The sequence below is a fragment of the Rosa rugosa genome, chromosome 4 (assembly GCF_958449725.1).
Source record: "Rosa rugosa chromosome 4, drRosRugo1.1, whole genome shotgun sequence".
Classification (NCBI taxonomy): Eukaryota; Viridiplantae; Streptophyta; class Magnoliopsida; order Rosales; family Rosaceae; genus Rosa; species Rosa rugosa.
The window spans coordinates 52,501,745-52,520,814 of NC_084823.1; the positions used below are offsets into that span (position 1 = coordinate 52,501,745).

The 19,070-nt window shown below is 40.2% G+C and overlaps 3 protein-coding genes across 3 annotated transcripts; 1 reads left to right on the forward strand and 2 right to left on the reverse strand.

Annotated features, from left to right (window-relative positions):
• The first annotated feature begins 532 nt into the window (after nt 1-532).
• On the forward strand, nt 533-1,409 carry LOC133743355 (early nodulin-like protein 8). Its single transcript, XM_062171251.1, has 2 exons — nt 533-809; nt 899-1,409. Exons 1-2 carry the CDS (start codon nt 614-616, stop codon nt 1,279-1,281), a joined length of 579 nt encoding a protein of 192 aa, XP_062027235.1. The 5' UTR covers nt 533-613; the 3' UTR covers nt 1,282-1,409.
• A 311-nt stretch (nt 1,410-1,720) lies between these two features.
• On the reverse strand, nt 1,721-5,903 carry LOC133743354 (N6-adenosine-methyltransferase MT-A70-like). The gene is made up of 7 exons (XM_062171250.1): nt 4,745-5,903; nt 4,140-4,238; nt 3,493-3,576; nt 3,063-3,397; nt 2,754-2,970; nt 2,552-2,631; nt 1,721-2,240 (listed from the first exon to the last, which is right to left on the reverse strand). Exons 1-7 carry the CDS (start codon nt 5,837-5,839, stop codon nt 1,943-1,945), a joined length of 2,208 nt encoding a protein of 735 aa, XP_062027234.1. The 5' UTR covers nt 5,840-5,903; the 3' UTR covers nt 1,721-1,942.
• A 491-nt stretch (nt 5,904-6,394) lies between these two features.
• Nucleotides 6,395-10,676, reverse strand: LOC133743701 (oligopeptide transporter 7). The gene is made up of 7 exons (XM_062171732.1): nt 10,431-10,676; nt 9,865-10,340; nt 9,663-9,760; nt 8,387-8,956; nt 7,464-7,719; nt 7,189-7,371; nt 6,395-7,100 (listed from the first exon to the last, which is right to left on the reverse strand). Exons 1-7 carry the CDS (start codon nt 10,495-10,497, stop codon nt 6,495-6,497), a joined length of 2,256 nt encoding a protein of 751 aa, XP_062027716.1. The 5' UTR covers nt 10,498-10,676; the 3' UTR covers nt 6,395-6,494.
• Between the last annotated feature and the right edge of the window lie 8,394 nt (nt 10,677-19,070).

Sequence of the window (19,070 nt, forward strand, 5' to 3'; positions counted from 1 at the left end):
TTCAGACCAGAGGAGACTGACCATGTGTGACAGCCTATTCATGTTCTTTCATGTCTTCTCCACATGACATGATGCAATAACACACTGAATCCATCATCTTCTGCCTAATCAGTAATCATATTTTACGTGGAAACAAACCCATCTGGGCCAACACCACTCTCCTATTTCCACCTCCCTTCAGCTTGGATACCCATTTTCAGCAACTTGAGCTGCACAATCATCTCATGCATGGCCATGATCCCTCCACCTTGTCCATGTGCCGTTATTAGCCACATGATTGACTTCTCCAAAATCCCAAGTAACCCAACCAGCAAACTCCACCCTGTAGTTAACTGTGTCTTTGTTTATGATGGTTTACCAGTGTACATAGATCTCCACAACGCATTTGTTTAAGGTGTTTCACCCTTTGATGATTTGACTTTTTGAGTCTTTCTGACCTTCTGAAAAGATGAACCATCACTCAAAACGAGGGGCATTGCGGTAAATTCACTATCCAGGTTGTCTAGCCAATAAGATTTGCACCTCCACTCATTCAAAGACCCACTCTCCTAAATTTGAGAGAGAAATCTCCGAGTGAGAGAGAGAGAGAGAGAGAGAGAGTTGAGAACTTAAAATGGCCAATCTTAGAAGTAGTCCAAGGTACCAGTTCTTGTTGGCTTTGCAGTTCCTTCTGTTGGTGCAATCCAGAGTCTGGTGCTATCAGTACAAAGTTGGAGATCTAGATGCTTGGGGGATACCCACTTCAGCAAACCCACAAGTCTACACCAAATGGTCAAAATACCATGAATTCAAGATTGGAGATTCTCTCTGTAAGTAACTTTTATTCTTCTTCCTGTGTCCTCATTCCAAATCAACACCTACACAAAATGCTCAAGCTTTACTATTCCTATATGTGCAGTGTTCTTGTACCCACCAAGCCAAGACTCAGTGATTCAAGTCACAGAGCAATCCTACAAGGACTGCAACCTCAAAGATCCAATCTTGTACATGAACAATGGCAACTCTCTCTTTAATTTTACTGCAGAAGGAGTGTTCTACTTCACAAGTGGAGAACCTGGTAACTGTGAAAAGGGCCAGAAGCTCTACATTGCTACAGGGAATGGCACTGCTTACTCTCCTGCATATGGTCCAAGTGGATTGCCGGATTCTGCTCCGTCTTACACCAACGTTTTCGGCTCAATTCCGGCACCGCCTTCTTCTTCACCATCACAAAGTGTTCCACTTCTGATAATGGCTGTGATTGGTTTTGTGGTATGTGCGTTATTCAATGGCAATTTATGAAGAGCTTAAGCATTGCTATTGTTTTCTTCGGATTTACTCATTCTTTCATCACATTCATGATTTTGTAGTTCTTTTTGCAATGTAATAGTAATATAGCATATGATGTGAGATTTATAGCCTTTATCTTCTCTTTTGTTGTTCTTTGCCATTTTGGGTGGACAAAGATCTTTGAACCATGACGTTAAAGTTAAAAAGTCACCTCCTTTTTTTGTTACCAAGAAAAGAAACATGGATTTCCATGTAAGAAAACAAAAGGGGCAACCTGATAGGTCCAAGAGAACACCGCCGGGAGTTATGGCAGTGTCTAATTCTATAATGATTAAGTGGCCAGCTGGAAATGCACGTTCTATGTCGGTCACCAATGAAATGTAGCATCACAGATTTGAGAAAATGGAACGGCCTAAAAGTATACAGCAGTAGAAAAATAAGAGAATGGGAATTATTCTGCAGCAGTAGAGAACTAGGAAATCGATCTATCATTAATATGATTAAGATATTACAAGCTGTATCACATGGAGATACACCGCCTATCAAGGCCTTGACAAAATTGACAAAGATCGATCCCTTACTAGCTCATTAAACTACAGTCCTAAACTAGACATGCTTGGGGGGAAGTCTTCCTGTCAAAATCGGAGTAATTCGGATGGATTTAATAGTTTACTCAGCCGGCCATGTCAACATCGGTGGTAGACGATGGCTTCCCCTCAGAAGCAGGCGCATCTGGCCCTGCAGGCTCTGCTTGTTGTGGAGCAGCAACCTCTGCTAGTTGTGCAGCTGTGGGCTTTGCTTCGGAAAATGGACTTCTCGTTTGGGCAGCATTTGAATCCACTTCCATGGCAGAAGCTCTGGGTGGGGAAGCTGGCTGCACCTCCACCTCTGGGTAGGCAGCCTTGAACCGTGCCCGCAAGCCTTCATCAACCAATCGCACACCACTCAGTTGGTTACCGAGTGACATCCACCTGATAAAAGATAGCATGGAGAAAATGATGAAACCATCAATGGCCAAGATGTGTGATTGCAAATAACGAGAAAGCTTTGTTTCGTACTAAAGCCTAACATTCCCAACTTAGCTTACTTAAAAGAGTTGCACATGATTATCACATATCACTATTAACCTAAGGTGTGCAGAACATCATGCTACATTCATACTTCATTGGTTCCAAAAGCGACCTCTACCTCATCTTAAGTCATGCCCTAAATATTATATTGGTGATCAACAATAATGAAGGAATTGATATATCAATTGCAACCATTGGTCAAGAAAGCATACCCTGCATGAGTGTTGTGCATGCGTGCAAACAGTTCCAGCTTTCTTGTCCTTGGACTAATCCTCTCCAGCAAAGGGTACATCTACAGGAATGCATGTATATTAAGTCAAAATTGTATCATGTACCTGGAGTCCTGGACTTACATTACTTTACCAAGGACTATATATTTAACTGGACTAATCATAGGATTCATATTTCACTAACCTCGTCTGGCTTACGACTTGTCTCTCTGACCTCAGCAACAATGACATCAGTATCAATATTCCTATTTACTAATGGATCTCCTTTTATTCCAACGAGGCAATGCTCCTTGCTATGATTTAGCCAGTGGCCAGTGCGCCCAGTTCTAATTATTCGTTGCAGTTGATTAGTTTTCACCCAAATCATCTCCTCAATACGCTTGTATCCCCAAAGTTCTAAACTGGTAAGACAATTAACCAGATGAAAAGTAAGTCTCTGTGGTTAAACATTTATGAAGCATATAGTTCACAAATGGCTAAATTAAACACATACCATTCACGTCCAAGCTCCATCGCACGTCCAGTGACCCAAAGGAAAATCAGACCATCAGTCTGCAATGCAGGAACATTAAGAGTGCGCATTTCATCATCAGCCATAGTCCCATAAGGCAATTCCATATGAATGTCCCATGGCGGATCAGCCATTATGACTCCAAACTGTCCCAATATATCCATTCTAAAATTGCGGATATCACAGTTAATCCATTGTGGTTGACCAAGTTCTACCTCAGAACAATATTCAGCACGCTGTTTTAGTGGTTTAGGGGGAGCCAACATGTTTGACACATCTGGTGTTGAATCAAGCTCATAATGTACATACTTGCATGTCTAACAATGGAGACAAAAAGTTCATTATTTTTATGTGAAAATAGTCAATTAACATATAATTAGTTTATGAATATAGTAACAAGGGTAAACTCTACCTTCATGTGGCGGCAAGTATCTAGAAAAGAACAGTCTCCCAAGTTGACATCAGTATGTAGAGCAATTATGCGCCTAAAATGAACCTGGAAGGAGAGAAGACACAATATAATGTAAAACAGGTAGTCATAGAAACATCAAGATCAAAGTTAAACAAGAAAAATTTCAGATTAAAACGTGAATACAATCACCCAAATAAAATGTAGAAAACCGCAAGACAAATTTAACTGAGTTCCCACAGAAGATGGTAACTAGAACTGAGGCCAGTCTTCAGATAAATTTCTACCTTTCAAACATGTAAACTGAATTCAATGATACCATCTTCCGAGGTCAGAGGCTGAAATTAAAAATTAAAGCAGAACTCATCCACATCGCTTTTTTTTTTTTTTTTTGAGAATACACATAGCTAGGTTACGCTCTCCAGTGAAAAACTAGAAAATTCCGCATTGCATTATAAACTTATCAGAAGATCCTAGAGCAAACATTCAAGCTTTCACTAAATGTATCTATGCATCATTTAATCATACAACATAAATGAGATGATAAGCATGCATGCAGAATTCTGATCACCACTTATTTCTGGATTTAGGAACTCATATGTGTGTGCTGTCCTTGTAAAAACTGCTAAGAGACCATATTTTTTACTGACCTTCTCACAAGCGAGCAAGGAATTAGATTGACGTCGACAGTCCTCTTTCGTTAGGGAGGTGCAGTATTCCTTCAATTGTGAACCACCTTTAGTTTTGAACTGAAACAAAAATAAAACAACAGAAAGAAAATAACTTCAATATTCTGTAAAATTTAGTGTGAGAGGGAAAGTTCAGAGAACAGCAAGTACAGGGGAAACTATAGGCATGACTTTAACTTCAGAGCTTCTTGAGGAATCAGAAAGAAGAAATAGAAAGCCCGCGTATATAACTTCAGAGCCTCCTGACAGATAACAAACTAGTGCTTAAGCACCTCCTAAAAAACTCAGTCCTATTTGTACCACAATGAAGTGAATGAACAACTGCCAAGTTAAACTAGATGTTTTTGGGCAAGTGAGTACAATCTGCCAACTCAATGAATCCGAAATATGATAACATTGCACTATTGCAGCAATTCTGATTATTTAGCTAACAGTCCGAAATAGTTTTCACATACAGCAGCTCTCGCATTTAATTGGATAAATCATTTACTGCATGAACCAGTTAGATGAACTTACTAAGCTAGCAATGCAAAATTAACAGAGACACTATATCAGAACGGACAAACCTTGTTTGCCACAGCAGTCTCCTTTGCAGTTGGCCTGTGAATGAGGTCCAAAAGCTCCTCCCCAGTTTTCGACTTCTGCAACTCCCTATAAGTCTTCTTACTCAGCAATGCCTCAAGATCCTTCATCTCTTCCTCTTCACTCTTCATGCTCTTATTCGGCATTCCATTGGGACTGACCACCATTCCACCACCATTCTGCCCCATATTAGGCCTATGCATGGGAGACCCTCTCGGCATTCCTATCATCCCTCTCCCTCTCGGAAACAATGGCGGCAACCCGCTCATGTAGGGCTCCGGCCCAACCACCCACGGCCCACCTCTCCCCACAAATCCTCCTCCTCCATTGTTATTCCCGACATCCATGCCACTAGTCTGATTGAAATTCCCATTGCCATTCCCATCCACAATCGAATCTTGCTTGCTCTCCGGCAACTCCTTCATCAGCCTAGTCCGGTCAATATCCCTCACCGTAACCCTTGACTTTCCGTTGACCGCGTACTCCTCCAGGATAACGCCGCCGTTCTCCTCCGCCATCGACCTCAGCGCCATCTCCACCGCCAGAATCCCCCCGTTCTCTCCTCCCACCTCCCGCAGCGCCAGCTTCTCGTCCGGCGAGGCCTTCGCGTCGGTCTCGAGCTGCTTCAGCAGCTCCGACGACTCCACCAGCATAAACGGCACTCTCTCAAGAAACCGAACCGCAATCATGGCCCGGATCACCGAAAGCGGGTTCCCGCTCTCGTCCAACTCGGGGGTGGATTCCCGGGTCGGGTCGGGGCTTTCGGGGGAGGCGGGCGAAGGGAGGAGGGGCTGTTGTGGGTGTGGGTGTGGGGAGGGAGGGCGGGCGGGCTCGATGGGCTTTCTGGGGTTGGGCTTGGGGTCGGGTAGAGGAGGGGTGGGAGTGAAGGGGCGGTTGTTGAAGGAGGAGAGGACCTTGAGGGAGAGATCGATGGCGGGGACGATGGCGGGGTCGATTTCGGATTGGAGATAAGAGAGGAGTTCGAGCTGGGTGGCGCGTTGGGACTCCATTCGGGTTTCGAGGTCTTGGCGCATTGCTTTGATGGCCGTGTCTTCTTTGCCGCCAGATTGGGTCTCCATTTTTGTCTACAGAGACTGAATCTGTCGCGCTGAGATTTAAAGCAAAACCCCCCAGGGATATGAATGAATGCCCAGGGTTTTAAGTTGTTGGATCGCTGTCAAAATCCAATACGCGTGTCACGTGTGACAAAATGAATTCTTTGAGTTAAATCTTATATAAAAAGATTTTCGCTAATCGAGGTGGATTACTTTAGAGTCCGGAAGTTTGGGGTGAAAATTATTATCGTACTGAACTGAATTGAACCGAACCTTTCATAACGTTGCGGTTCAATGCAATTTGGTGCAATTGTTAGTAATTCACTGATTAAGAACAGATTTTATATGAGTAAAAGAAATTAAAAGAAGTAAAAGTTTTGTTCTCTTCATTCACAAGAAAAGAAAGAAAAGAAAGAGTAACAATTTTAATTTGGAGTAACGCCTATTAATACTCCATTGTTTGTTGAGATTATCAACATTGATATATATCAGTCTGATATGAATTATGTTGTGTTAATGTATTAAATGTGTTATAGAAAAATAAATTTAAACTCAGCTGATTTAAGACCTGCTCGCAAGTGAAAAAAATTCAAACCACCCCTTTGCAACTAAATCATCAGTATTTCTATAGATGGGGCAATTGTTTCAGGAGGAGCTAAAAGTTTTATATACAATTTCTTCAAGTGTAAACAGGGCAGCCTTCAACAACCACCCCTACGGCTGTAGGGCATTGAGCCAAGGGACACCCATCAAGGTCATTCCCCCACCAGTTGGGACTAATGTCTTCCAATCCAACAGAAAAATACAAGAGTACCCCCATAAAGGCAAGACCAGCATCAAGTGCCCCAGAAAGAACATAGTTGTGTCTCCTCCACCAATCTGGTCTATACCTGTACGCAACAAAACCAGAGAGAAAACCCAAAATGATCCAAGAAGTGTAGTTAACCGCAGTAGCCGGTGGCATATCACCCGTTGCGCCGATTAAAACCGGCATGTTGATGAGTCGAATCCACTCCTGTTGTGGAAATGCCTTGGCAGCTAACCAAACTAGAACTGGAGCAATTGCACCACCTAGGAAGAACCAGTTCACTGCTGCATATGTGCCCAAGTCCCCGAATATTCTTCGTGGACCGATCAGACCCCATATGACAGACGCATCGTAAAACACAGTGTCCATAGGGCAAGTCCAAACTGATGTTGTGTCGGTACATATGCCGGGGATGGTCTCCATTAGCCACCATGCCGTGCTCAAGTAGACAAGCCCGGCTATAAGGGTTCCAACAACCTAAGTAATGAAACCTGTGAGCATCAGGAATGAAATCATATAAAGGAAACTACTGAGAAGAGAAAAGGATCAAAGAGATGGAGCTGACCTGTGCCATGAACATAGTTCTAGGAGGGATTTTCATGTAGTGACCAAGCTTAAAGTCTTGCAAAAATGTGATGGCTTGAGTCATACTTATGTAGCCATAGACTTTGAAGCACATATTGGCAACTGGATATCCTGGGTAGATGTACCCTATTATGTACTCAGTAATGATATTCAAGCCTGGTGTCTGTCATCAATTAGAAACAGAAAACTTGAATGAGTGCACGAAAATGTGACAAAAGCTAGAAGTATAATCAAGTGCGACGAGAGATCAGATACCTGATTTGTGATGGCTGTGATGATACCGATTGGGAGGGTGAATAAAATGGCAATAGCACAGGCTAGAAGGACACCCCACCAAGGCAATTGAAGTTGATCATTGTAATACTCGCATGTGAAAATGGTGAGTGCAATGTTAGTCAGAAGAATGGCCACAAACCACCACTCAGGCACTTGGTTGTACCTCTGCATAAGTCTTGTGTGTATGTCCATTTTCTTCTCCTTGAAACTCGCTTTGCTTTGCTCCCATATTTCCCTGTCATACCATATATACAGCTAATAAGTATTAACGAGCTCAAAAGACAGCTTCGAGTCCAATTGGTACAAATCCAAAACTTTTGCTAAGGTTCAGGCCCGGCCCTGAGAAATTCAAGGCCCGGGGAGAAAAATAAAATTGGGCCCTTTATATAAAAAAAAAAAATTTAAATATTTTATATTGATAAAAAAAATATGATACAATGGGGGGACATAAAACCAATACCCCAAAAAATAAACATTACATCACTTTATATCAATCAAATCTCATTTAAAATGATTTTGTCAACTTTTATATATTGTAAACAATTGCCCATCAATGCATACTTTGGGGCCCAAAGATCGCACTCTTGCTGTTCCTTTTCTCATATTCCTAACAGAAATATTTTTTTTTTTTTTTACCCATTTACTCCTTCAATTTGGGCCCTAGGCCGTCACCCTTCAAAACTTGGGCCCTGGGCTATTGCCCTGCCTGCCCTGGGCCAGGGCCGGGCCTGCTTAGGTTTTATGTTCGGATATTGTGTTTATGTTTAAAACTGTGTCATTTAAAACTTTCATTTAATTGTTTTGTTTGAAACAATTGTTTTCGATATAAACACAATAACATAGTGAAAATTTTAAGTCAGCTGGTTATCCTATTTCAATCTATTGTGATATGTATTCCTTACCTTCCATGGAAGAGTGCAACATGAACGATTGTAGCAGTGAGTGCAGCAAAGCCAACACCATAAGTCATTGCGAAAAATGTGCTAATGTAAAGTGGACCTTCTTCCTCATAGGCCGTAAGATTAAGATGGAAATTGGAGTCTATGATTTCTGTGATGTTGTATTCTTGACCATCTGCTGTGAAGAGGTCCTCTGAAAATAGTGGGAAGGTTTTGGCTTTGTAGACGTTAAGCCAGTAACATATGGGAGTCAACACATACATGACAAACACAAAACCAGCAGCAACATTGGCAGTGGCAAACCATGGGCTTGCAAGTGGGCTTCCGAGATAGGAGGAGATAGTGGACCAGTCAAGCCCAAAGGCGCAGAGTCCGAGCCCGTAAAGACCCGACCCGATCTGCTGGGCGAGGACTGATGAGGGAAATATCCAGCAGATCCACGAGAGGGAGGTTAACATTGTGAAGAGGTAGCCGGGAAAGACATAGTAAGCAAAACTACAGATGAAGGCAATGAGAAAGAACTGTATACGTGTCACACCACCCTTGGGCCGTTCTTCTATCTCGTGGAGAGCCCTGTGAATGAAAATGTCATTGTTTCATTATAGTTATTCGTATATAACTTTGTGTCTATCTCTCATGAAAAATTATTGATATTTCAAAAACTTTATCGCACCTTAATTACCTCAAATACCTCCTAACTGCCCACATGATGTTTGTTTTTAATCAAATTATGTCATGCATAGTGTGAGCGAGAGGTTATATATTACTAATTTAACTCATGCAATAATTATTAAAACAAGTTTTTTCAAGTTATTTTTTGTTTGAGACTTAATTATACATAATGAACAAAGTCCAAGTATATCTTGCGTGTTAACTTCGTTTTTTTATCATGATTGATAATGATTGATCTCTAATTGATGTATCATGTATGTGTCTACGGTAGAGAACTCTCATGTGTGTACGTTAAACTTACACGAAAATTTTCCGTATACAGCTGAAATATCTAATTAGTCTGTGCATATATAACAATAATAATTAAATATTTTTCTGTCGTAGAGGCATGAATGTTTGAAAAAGACACTACTTCAATCCGAACGTACCTACCCTTCTTACTATTCTAATTAGTTCCAACACTCAAACAGTCAAGGCCAATCACCTCCATCACCAAAACTTAACGGAATCTATGGATATCCGGCCATAAAAAAATTACAGCAAGAAGTCATCGAATTTAAATGATGGGGAATTGAAAGAAATTAATAACATAAGCATATTTACATACCTGAACAATGAGACTTGAACCAAATTTGCTGGCCACCACATAGCTGCTGGTTCGACCAAGTACCTTCTGAAAATCCCAGCCCAGCCAAACCCCAACACCTACCAACCATTCAAACCGTATCAAACAAAATTACACCATACCTATCACCACCCTCAACAACATCAAACTAAAAATACAATATTAGACATTAGCTATAGTTTACCTGAGTTGTTATAATGACAAGCAAGGACACGAAGAACGTGATGTGTTTCTTGTAAAAAACCTTAACCACCGTCACAATATGAATGGCGTAGACTGTTCCGGCGCCGGAGTTGGCGAAGATGGTGATGAGGACGTGTTCCTTGACGTTGAAGGGCCCAGGGTTGAGGGTGAATTCCCATCTGGTCCCTTTGAAGAAGACGCGCGTCGTGATCCTAGCGGCCATGAACTGGCCGATGGGCACGACGGCTATCTGGGCCGAGATGGCTGTTATCGACAGTGGCTCGGTCCGGTACCAGAAGAACTGGTTGAGGAAAGAGAGGAGGACGCAGGAGAGGGTTCCTAGGACCCACATTCGGAAGGTCAGGACGGGGAGGGAGGGGTCGTCTCCGGTCTGCACCGTCAGGGCTACTTGCTCCACCGGCGAGTTTTCTTCTTCTTTCGGTGAATATGAGGAGGTTTGACCTTCATCTCTAGAAACTGCAAAATGAACATGGAAAACTAGTTAGCCAAGAACAAATGCACAGATGTCATCTATGAAATTAAGAAAGGAAAAATTCATGTTCTTACTGAGAGGGGCTGTGATTTCGTCCTGGTTGGGTTCTTCTTCCATGGATTCTCTGCTGCTTTCTGTCATTGTTTCTGTAATTTTCAATTCTAAAGAGCACTAGGATATTTGTTCATATGTTTTTGTAGGGAAATGATTGTGGCACACAATTAATTTGGTGTGGTATAGTGTATGGAAGAGAATCTGATCGAATTTCTGACCAGGAATCTAGGAAGGCCTGGATCTTGGGGAGTCCAAACAAGAAGTGGTGAAATTTTTGTGGTGGGTAACTAAGTTTAATAAGTTTGGTCTGCATGTCAGTCAAAGAATAATTAGCTAGGTACATGGAATGACATTTGAGTTGTTGCAGCTGCTGAACCACGTGGTATTATTTCATTCACAATATTTAGAAGAGGGGTTGGAGAATATTAGTTGTTTTTATGCATATATCATGCATGTTTTATTCTAAATTCAATGTTAAGTTAGCATCAAAAAATGCTCCGTATCCTCTGCCCAATTCTATCAAACCCTAGCCGCCATGGTTGGGGATCTAAGCAACGCCGGTCGGCGATCTCACCAAGCGGAATCTCCCTCTCCGCCTCTCGCTGCCTCATCGCGGCAACCAAACGACGATCTCGTTCGACGATCTCTCCATTGGACTTCCTCTCCACAGTTTGTGGGGGGAGAGAGGGTTTTGCAGTAGCCGGATTCTTGCGCTGGAGTCTCGTGACTGGGAAGGATTTCGATCAAGATCCAGATCGGATCCGACCGAGCAGGGCAAGGCTCAAGGCTGGTATGAAGCTGGCAGTATGGGTGGGGATGACGGCCACACAGATGCAAACTGTCCAATCATGGCAGGGACGAAGTTTCAGTTCCCAATGGACGACTGCGACGGGCCTCGTGTCAGTTACAGCGGTGGAGGCGGCTATGGTGCTTCCAGGTGTGACCGCTATGGTGGAGTCTGGCTGGATCAGAACGGGTCTGATGGGTCCGAGTGAATCGACGAGGGGTATGGCGAGGCTCGCGGCGGCGAACGGAGGTGAACTGGAGAGGTGTCGGCGTGTCTGGACGCTGATCGTCGATTGCCGGAACAAAGCTTCAGGGATTGTGCGGGTGAACGGTGCAACAGTGGGCCAACCCAATCTGGGTTGGGTGTCAAGATTAGTTTTGTGGCCCAAGTCTTGTTTTAGGTCTAATTCTGTTTGGGTGCCCAAACCTTCTTGGGTGTCCAAACAAAGTTGGGTTCAATTCTTGGGCTCTGGATCTATGTGGTTTCGAATTTGGGACCCGGGAGGATGGAGTCAGCTAAACCTCGTTGTCCTTGCTTGGATAATAAGGAGAACTTTTAATTTTTTGTCGAACTCTGCCTATTTACTATGTTCAAGTTTTGTCATAGTTATAGGTTTGCTTCTAATAAGTGAGCACTGGTTGTCTAATGGGTGGTGCTAGCATACCACGTCCTAAACTTGCCCTAGAGTTGGCAAGGGAAGGTATGTATCCGTGCCATTCTGGCTTGAGATGAATGGAATTGATTACCTTGAGATCAAAAAAAAAATTCAATGTTAAGTTTAAATTTTAATAATTCTAACCGATTAAGGTTTTTTTTTTTTTTAAATCATATGGATTTGCATAAAAGTTAACTTTTTTTATTTTTATTTTTATGAATAAAGTCTAAAACGGCAATAAGGCCAGCATCGCACAGAAGTAGGCAGACAATATCTTAAGATCTTTTAGAGTGCGCTCTCTGGCTTTGCTTTGTGCGGTTAGGGCAAACAAATTTAATCATATAAAACTTAAATTGAAGATATGTAAATATAGTTAAATGATGATTGTAGAAGTATTACTAGTATAGTAAATCATGCACAATATAGGAAAAATTTGAGCAAAAATCATTTTTCGAATGCATTTCAAGTTGTATAAAGAAAATGTAGAAATATATATATATATATATATATATATATATATATATATATATACAGATCCAATCTAGAGCGGAGCTCCGCTTTGAAATTAACTTGTGAAGTTCGAGTTTTCGGTCACTTTTCGGTAGCATATCCACATCTCGACCGTTCAGTTTTTAGGTACTACTGTATAGATCATCTCTGCAAATTTTCAGCCAAATTGATGATCATTAAGGCATCTAACTCGTTTAAACCAATGAACAGACTGAATCTGTCAACCTAAACCGTACTAGCTTTAAGGCACTTATCAATGACTTAACGATCATCATTTTGGCTGAAAATTTGCAGAGACGATCTATACACTAGTATCTAAAAACAGAACGGTCGAGATGTGGATATGCGACCGAAAAGTGACTGAAAACTCGAACTTCACACGTTAATTTTCAAAGCGGAGCTCCGCTCTGGATAGGATCTGTATATATATATTCATACACATGCATACAATAATAGATATTCACAGTGAATCTTTGACATGTATGTATAAGATTTATATATATATATATATATATATATATATATATATATTTCATATACAGGCACGCAATAATAGAGATTCACAGGGATTTTTTGATGTGTGTATATATATATATATATATATATATATATCATATATAAAGAAATATTATATGTGTCTTATTTTTGGCAATAGAGATATTATAAGTTTGGCCATCCAATCGAAGAGCTTTACTGTGACATAAACTCCATAAAGTAGCTTGTTAAGCCCTTGGATTCAGATGCTTAATTATGACTAAAGATTATGGTAAAATGAAAGCAATTTGAGGGTCCAATACTCCAATAGAACAGCGACTGGTTCGTGTATTTGCGAGGTTACAATTCTTGACAAAAATAGTAGGGTAGTACCTACCCTTCAGTCCTTCACTTACTTCCACGGCCAACTAATTTTCATCGTTGCAACTTGCAAGTGTGACTTCCCTCACTCCCAAAACCCCAATACCCCAAATTTTCAAATCCAAATGTCATAGAACTACGGAAGTACCTACTCATTTGAAGGTCCCGGCGTCATGGCGTCAAGGATTTGTAGGACAAAGGAGCAACATCACATGCTCTGAATTAACCACGTACGTAAGTTCATCAGAAAATCTTCAGCAGTTCTAAACAACCTATCGAAATAATACCAACCTTAGCTGTACGGATCTGCCAAGAACTGTTGGACCATAGAATGTGCAGAAAAAGATGGCAATAAACGACCAATTTGGACTTGTACGCGTAGCAAATAGCAATCCAGTGTGATTGAGAATGCTCTTTAATTAGTGTTTGCGGAAGGATGGAGAACAGAATGAGGAGCATGTGTCAAATTTCTAGAATCCCCAGATGCAGTATGATGATTGATGAGTGGGAGATGCAGTATGATGATTGATGAGTGGCTCCTGTATCAAATTTCCAAACAATATGAAAAAAAAAAGAAAAAAAAAAAAGGTGTATTCTTTTTATCTTTTTACCAGCCAATTGAAGTAGGGAATGAAGCTAACAACCCCCATGACTGCGAACCCGGCATCGGTGGAATCAATACCGGAACCAGCATCAGGATCGTCGGCCGGAGCAGTGACCGGCGGAAGCACCAGCGACGAGAGCATGCACGCTCCGCTGGCGGCGGCAAAAGGCGCGTCGTGCGAGAGCTCGGCTCTAAAGGTAGTGTATTTGGTGATCTTAGTTGGATTTGGAAACTACTCGTGGGGAAAAGAAGAGGGCGGAGAGGTAAGGAGGAAGATGAGGAGGTTTAAGAGCAGTGAGAGAGTTGGAGTAGTGGATTGAAAACATGGCTATGGCCTTGGTTACATGCGTCGTCCACTGCTGCCAATCTTACCTCCCACCCTCTCGAATCTCGCGCGTTTCGAGGAGTGAGGCCAAACATTAACAATATACTAGCAGGGTCCACATCCTATGTGTGTGGGAGATTAGTGGGAAGTTTCTTTCTGCTATGTGATTTTTTTTTTTTTTTTATTTATCTACTATTTTATGTATTGACGCTATCATCCTTAATAATTAATTTAGAGTTAAAATTTATTAATATTTCAGGGCTATAATCGTAAAAAAAATTTGTTATGGAGAGCAAGCTCTCTTCTCTTAATAATAGTATATATATATATAGTCCTTTTAGTGAGGGATTCCTTTTTTTGATCTTTTCTAGGGAATGCCCTACTTTTCGATCATATTTTGGCATCTCAACCGTTCAGTTTTAAGGTCCTAATGTGTAGATAACTTCTGTAAATTTTCAGCCAAATTTATTATCATTAAGGCATTCAAAACTGCGATTTACAATTATAAGTATGAAACTATGAACGGTTTAGGTTGGACAGATTCGGTTCGTCCATTGATTTAATCTAGTTCGATACCTTAACGATCACCAATTTGGCTGAAAATTTGCAGAGGTGATCTACACATTAGGACCTAAAAACTGAACGGTTGAGATGTCGAAATATGATAAAAAAATGGGTCTAATGCCGTATCCCTAGGAAAGACTAAAAAAGGGATCCCTTAGTGGAAGAGCCCTCTATATAAACTAGCCTTCCTGCACGCGCCTTGCGCGTGCGGAAGATCTGCGCTCGCGCGTGCGAAGGGTCTCTTCTATTGTTTACATGTATTCAATTTTGTTACAATTTATACATTGATACTTGACTTCGTTAATTTTGATTAAAAAAAAAAAATTTGCTTGATATCTGCATACAGTTTTCTTATTTACTATACTACTTGTTCTACTTATTATGTGCTTATTTTAGTTTTTTTCTTTAATAGCTTGTGCAGAAGGGCCACGCTCGTTCATTCATAAATCTTTCTTATCTACCATATTACTCGTTTCAAGTTAATACATGCTTATTTTAGTTTTTTTCCTCAATAGATAATAAACAGCCTTTGTTATTGTAGATATTGTGTTTGTCAACCGCAAGTGTGTAGAAGCTAAATATCATAATATTTTGCAAAATATTTACATACAAACGTCAACTTGTCTATGACGTACATTTTTTTTTTCATTTACCTATTTTGTTTATAGACCACTTATAAGATAGTACAATATGAAATGTCACACCTCCAATGGCTCTGTCCAACTCAAAATTACAACCATAATCCATGTATCTTAAATACAAACTAATGCTCAATCTCTACTAAAAAAGATATCAACAAGAGAGATCGCCAGTTGCCTTGTATCTACTGCAGTTCAACCTTGATGGTTGTTACTCTCCTCTACTCGATCAGTTAGAAACAATTCAGCATTACTGGGCAAGAGCTTGCACATTCCAGATCCTCCTGTTGCTGCATTACAATTTAAGCAGAAGTATTCTCACTAATGAAAATGCCCAAAAAAAGAAGAAGAAGAAGTAGATGACAGCAAATCCCAACTACACTTAATCAAACAATCAAATGCAATATACTTATTGCTAATATCCTAAGGTTCGAACTCTTTTATCACACCATCTATCAAGTTTGTCTCTAAAGTATGAACCATACATTCTGATTGAAATTTTGAAACAACAAATTCAAAGACAAAAAGGAACACGCACCCAGCAAAGTTCCTTTCCAACACATCCCCCACATTTAAACCGAGAAACATCCTCGTGCAGTAATATTTGAACGCTTGAATCAATAAGATGAACTAAGATTAAAAAGACCTGTATGGTGAAGATCCTATCTTCGAACTGCACTTATTTCGTCAAGAAAAAGCAAAATTGCTCTATCTAAACAACATAACACAATACCTTTGAAATTAAACAGGTAATCACTAAAACAAACTCATTCATCAAAGAAGTCTTCCCGACCCTGAGAAACACACTATCTGCACAGTGCACACAAACAAACTAATAGACAAATAAAAGCCTAATGACTACCATGTAAAACGCAGAGTCATTCGGAAGAGCAAAGATTCACCACCTACCAGGAAAGATGGAAACATCGATCTCGCAAGCAATTAGCTAATAGAACGTCTGCTTCCCCTTCAATGAAGACCAAATAAAGTAACAAAAACGAACATCTCTTCTGATCTTGAAACTGACCGTCATTGTGCAACGTAACTTTCACTTTGATCCTGTTAAAACAAAAAAAGGAAACAAATATTTAAGTTGTTGAAACATCGAAAAGAAAAAATTATGATCGAGAAGTAGGACTAAGAGTTGACATATTGAACAACTGACCCAAAAAAAACTAATTGCAATTCCCTGCACCAAGAAAGCAACAACATTTAAAAAGCACAAACTCGCAAGATTGAATATATGTTTTCTATTCATTGAAGCAGGGAATGAAATGTTTTCTCACCACTTAAACACTACAAACATAATTCTGTAAACTGTTCATCAAAAAAAAAAAAAACATAATTCTGTAAACTTCTGTATTTGTTTTATTCATACCATCATTTTCCTACTCTCTGCAAGAAGAAACACAAAATCAAAGTGTTTGGCTCCAATTTTGCTGCAGCTGGTCAACAGTCTCTTTTCTTGCGCGGGCGTGCCAGCACCGTTCGGGTGCGGTCGTCGGGGGTGTCCCTTGACCTGACTTTTATCAAGCGATTATAGACGAGGAGAGCACCAACCTCGTCGTGGGATTCTTTGTGCCTCGTGGTGAGGACTTTGCTGAAGTTTCTTCTTGTTCACAAGTCGATACTCAATATTGCAGATTGAGCAGAGCGAAATCACCGGGAAGTATTGAGATCTTGCTAAAGCGTGACTTTAGCTTGGCTGGGTTGCTAGGGCATTACCCTTGCTTGGCTGGTTCTGTAACCGTTGTGGTCGCGGCACTACCGTCGGCTCCCGAGGAGACTAGGACCGAAGCACGTTGACAGAGGATTTAGTGGCACTGAAAGTCGGTTTCTGAGAAGACTAGGACTAGGAGTGTAATCACCGGTAAGAGAAGAAAAGGAGAGGAGTTGCTCTTAGAGAGGTTTGCTCTAGAGAGAACTTAGATCATCTTAGAGATGTTGTTGTTGAATGTGAATGTGTGTCTTAGAATGAGAGGAGAAGGTGTTTATATAGGGAAGAAAAAGAAGAGTGAAATGATGAGTGGAAGAAAAATAATGAAAGTGAAGTATGAAAGTGATTTGTAAAATATGGAAAAGATAGAGAAATGATGAAATGAAAGCAAGGCATGAAGGTGCAAAAACATGGAAGTGATGATGATCTATTAAAGAGATTGTTGTAGAAAAATATATCCAAGGAAAAAAAGAAAAGCATCTAGCTTTCTTCATGTGGGTAGGAAACATGAACATGTGAATATTGAGCTGGTTTTAGGTCAGTTTCTGCCCCTTTATTCCTTCAATTATTTCTCCAACAAGCCTTCAGAATGAGCCTTCGACTTCTTCATAAAAAATGTTCCACTATGAGTGTAGATCATCCTGACAAATTTTCAGAGCTTTATTTCATGCGGTTGGGCTGGAAATGCTGCTGGACCTCTTACAGGTCCAATTTTCCAGTTTTGCTTCTGTAGAAAATTGGACCGATTGTTTGAAGGCCTTCCACTCAAAAATATCTCTGGCACTCTTCATAAGAAATGATCCTTGGGCTTTCTAGAATTAATCTGGAAAGTTTTAGCTCATTTAGATTTCATTTGGTTAGTCTGCCGCCCCTACTTCCTTGTTTAGCTCGGTTTCTCCTAGCCGAAGTAGGAAAATGTGCTAAAGTTGACTTTTCATGCTTCCATGCTTCCATAGTGGGCTTTATTTAGCCTCTAAATATATATTTCAAGCTTGTCGACAATATATAGCTTAATCCACTGACATTGGCTCAATTTCTCCAACACATGCCTTGTCAGGCCAAAATGTTCATTTTGGGTCCAAACACAAAGTATGAATTTTGAACCGATTCAAGCAAATTACTTAACCATTGACAAAGAATATTGATTAACCAAAAACTAAATCAGCAAGGCTCACACATAAGTGCAATCTATGCTAGAGCAGATCGAATTGCAATCAAGTGCAGAATTGCAATCTATATATCCAAAGAACAATTAGCAAGTTATACCGGAATTTGAATGATGGTTGATAACTTGATATTCTTCTTTTCCTTTTTGTTTGATTTTCCGCTTTTCGTCTTTATGGACTGCGTTTCTCCTTTTATATAATCAGTATCTGGCAGTTGAATCCATCTTTTCTCGGATCATACGCACATGGCAGTTTTTGTGCGTCCCCTTTTTTGCTCTCTCTTGATCGTCTTTTGTAGGTGTATAGTATTTGTTTTACCATAATGCCCATCAAAACTATTTTTCCTTTTTATTTGCGTGGTGATGTCTAATGTGGTTTTTTGGGCATTCACAATTTTGGTGAAGCCTTTGACACCAAAAGGATCGCCTGGCTTTATAGTAGTGTGTGTGTGTGTGTATATATATATATATATTATATATGAATTTTATCTAGGATATATTAATACAGTGATACATAAATAGATTAATAAATTAATTTGATAAAAATGTAAACTAACTCGATACGAAAATAGACTAGTTTAATGTCAAGTCAAGGTAACCTACATATATAATTAATATATATTTAATGTATTAATACATTAATATGTCGTATAACTTTTCAATACTAAATAAACACCAAATATCATTTGGTCTATTATCTCTCCTTAAACGGTTATAAGTTTAACTAAGGGAAGATTACTCTTATTCTCATCTCATGTTCTTTTATCAAAATCAAAAATTTACTTACCAATACCCAACACAGCAGTGAGGGGTATATAGGAATAGGAGCACAACTAGTAT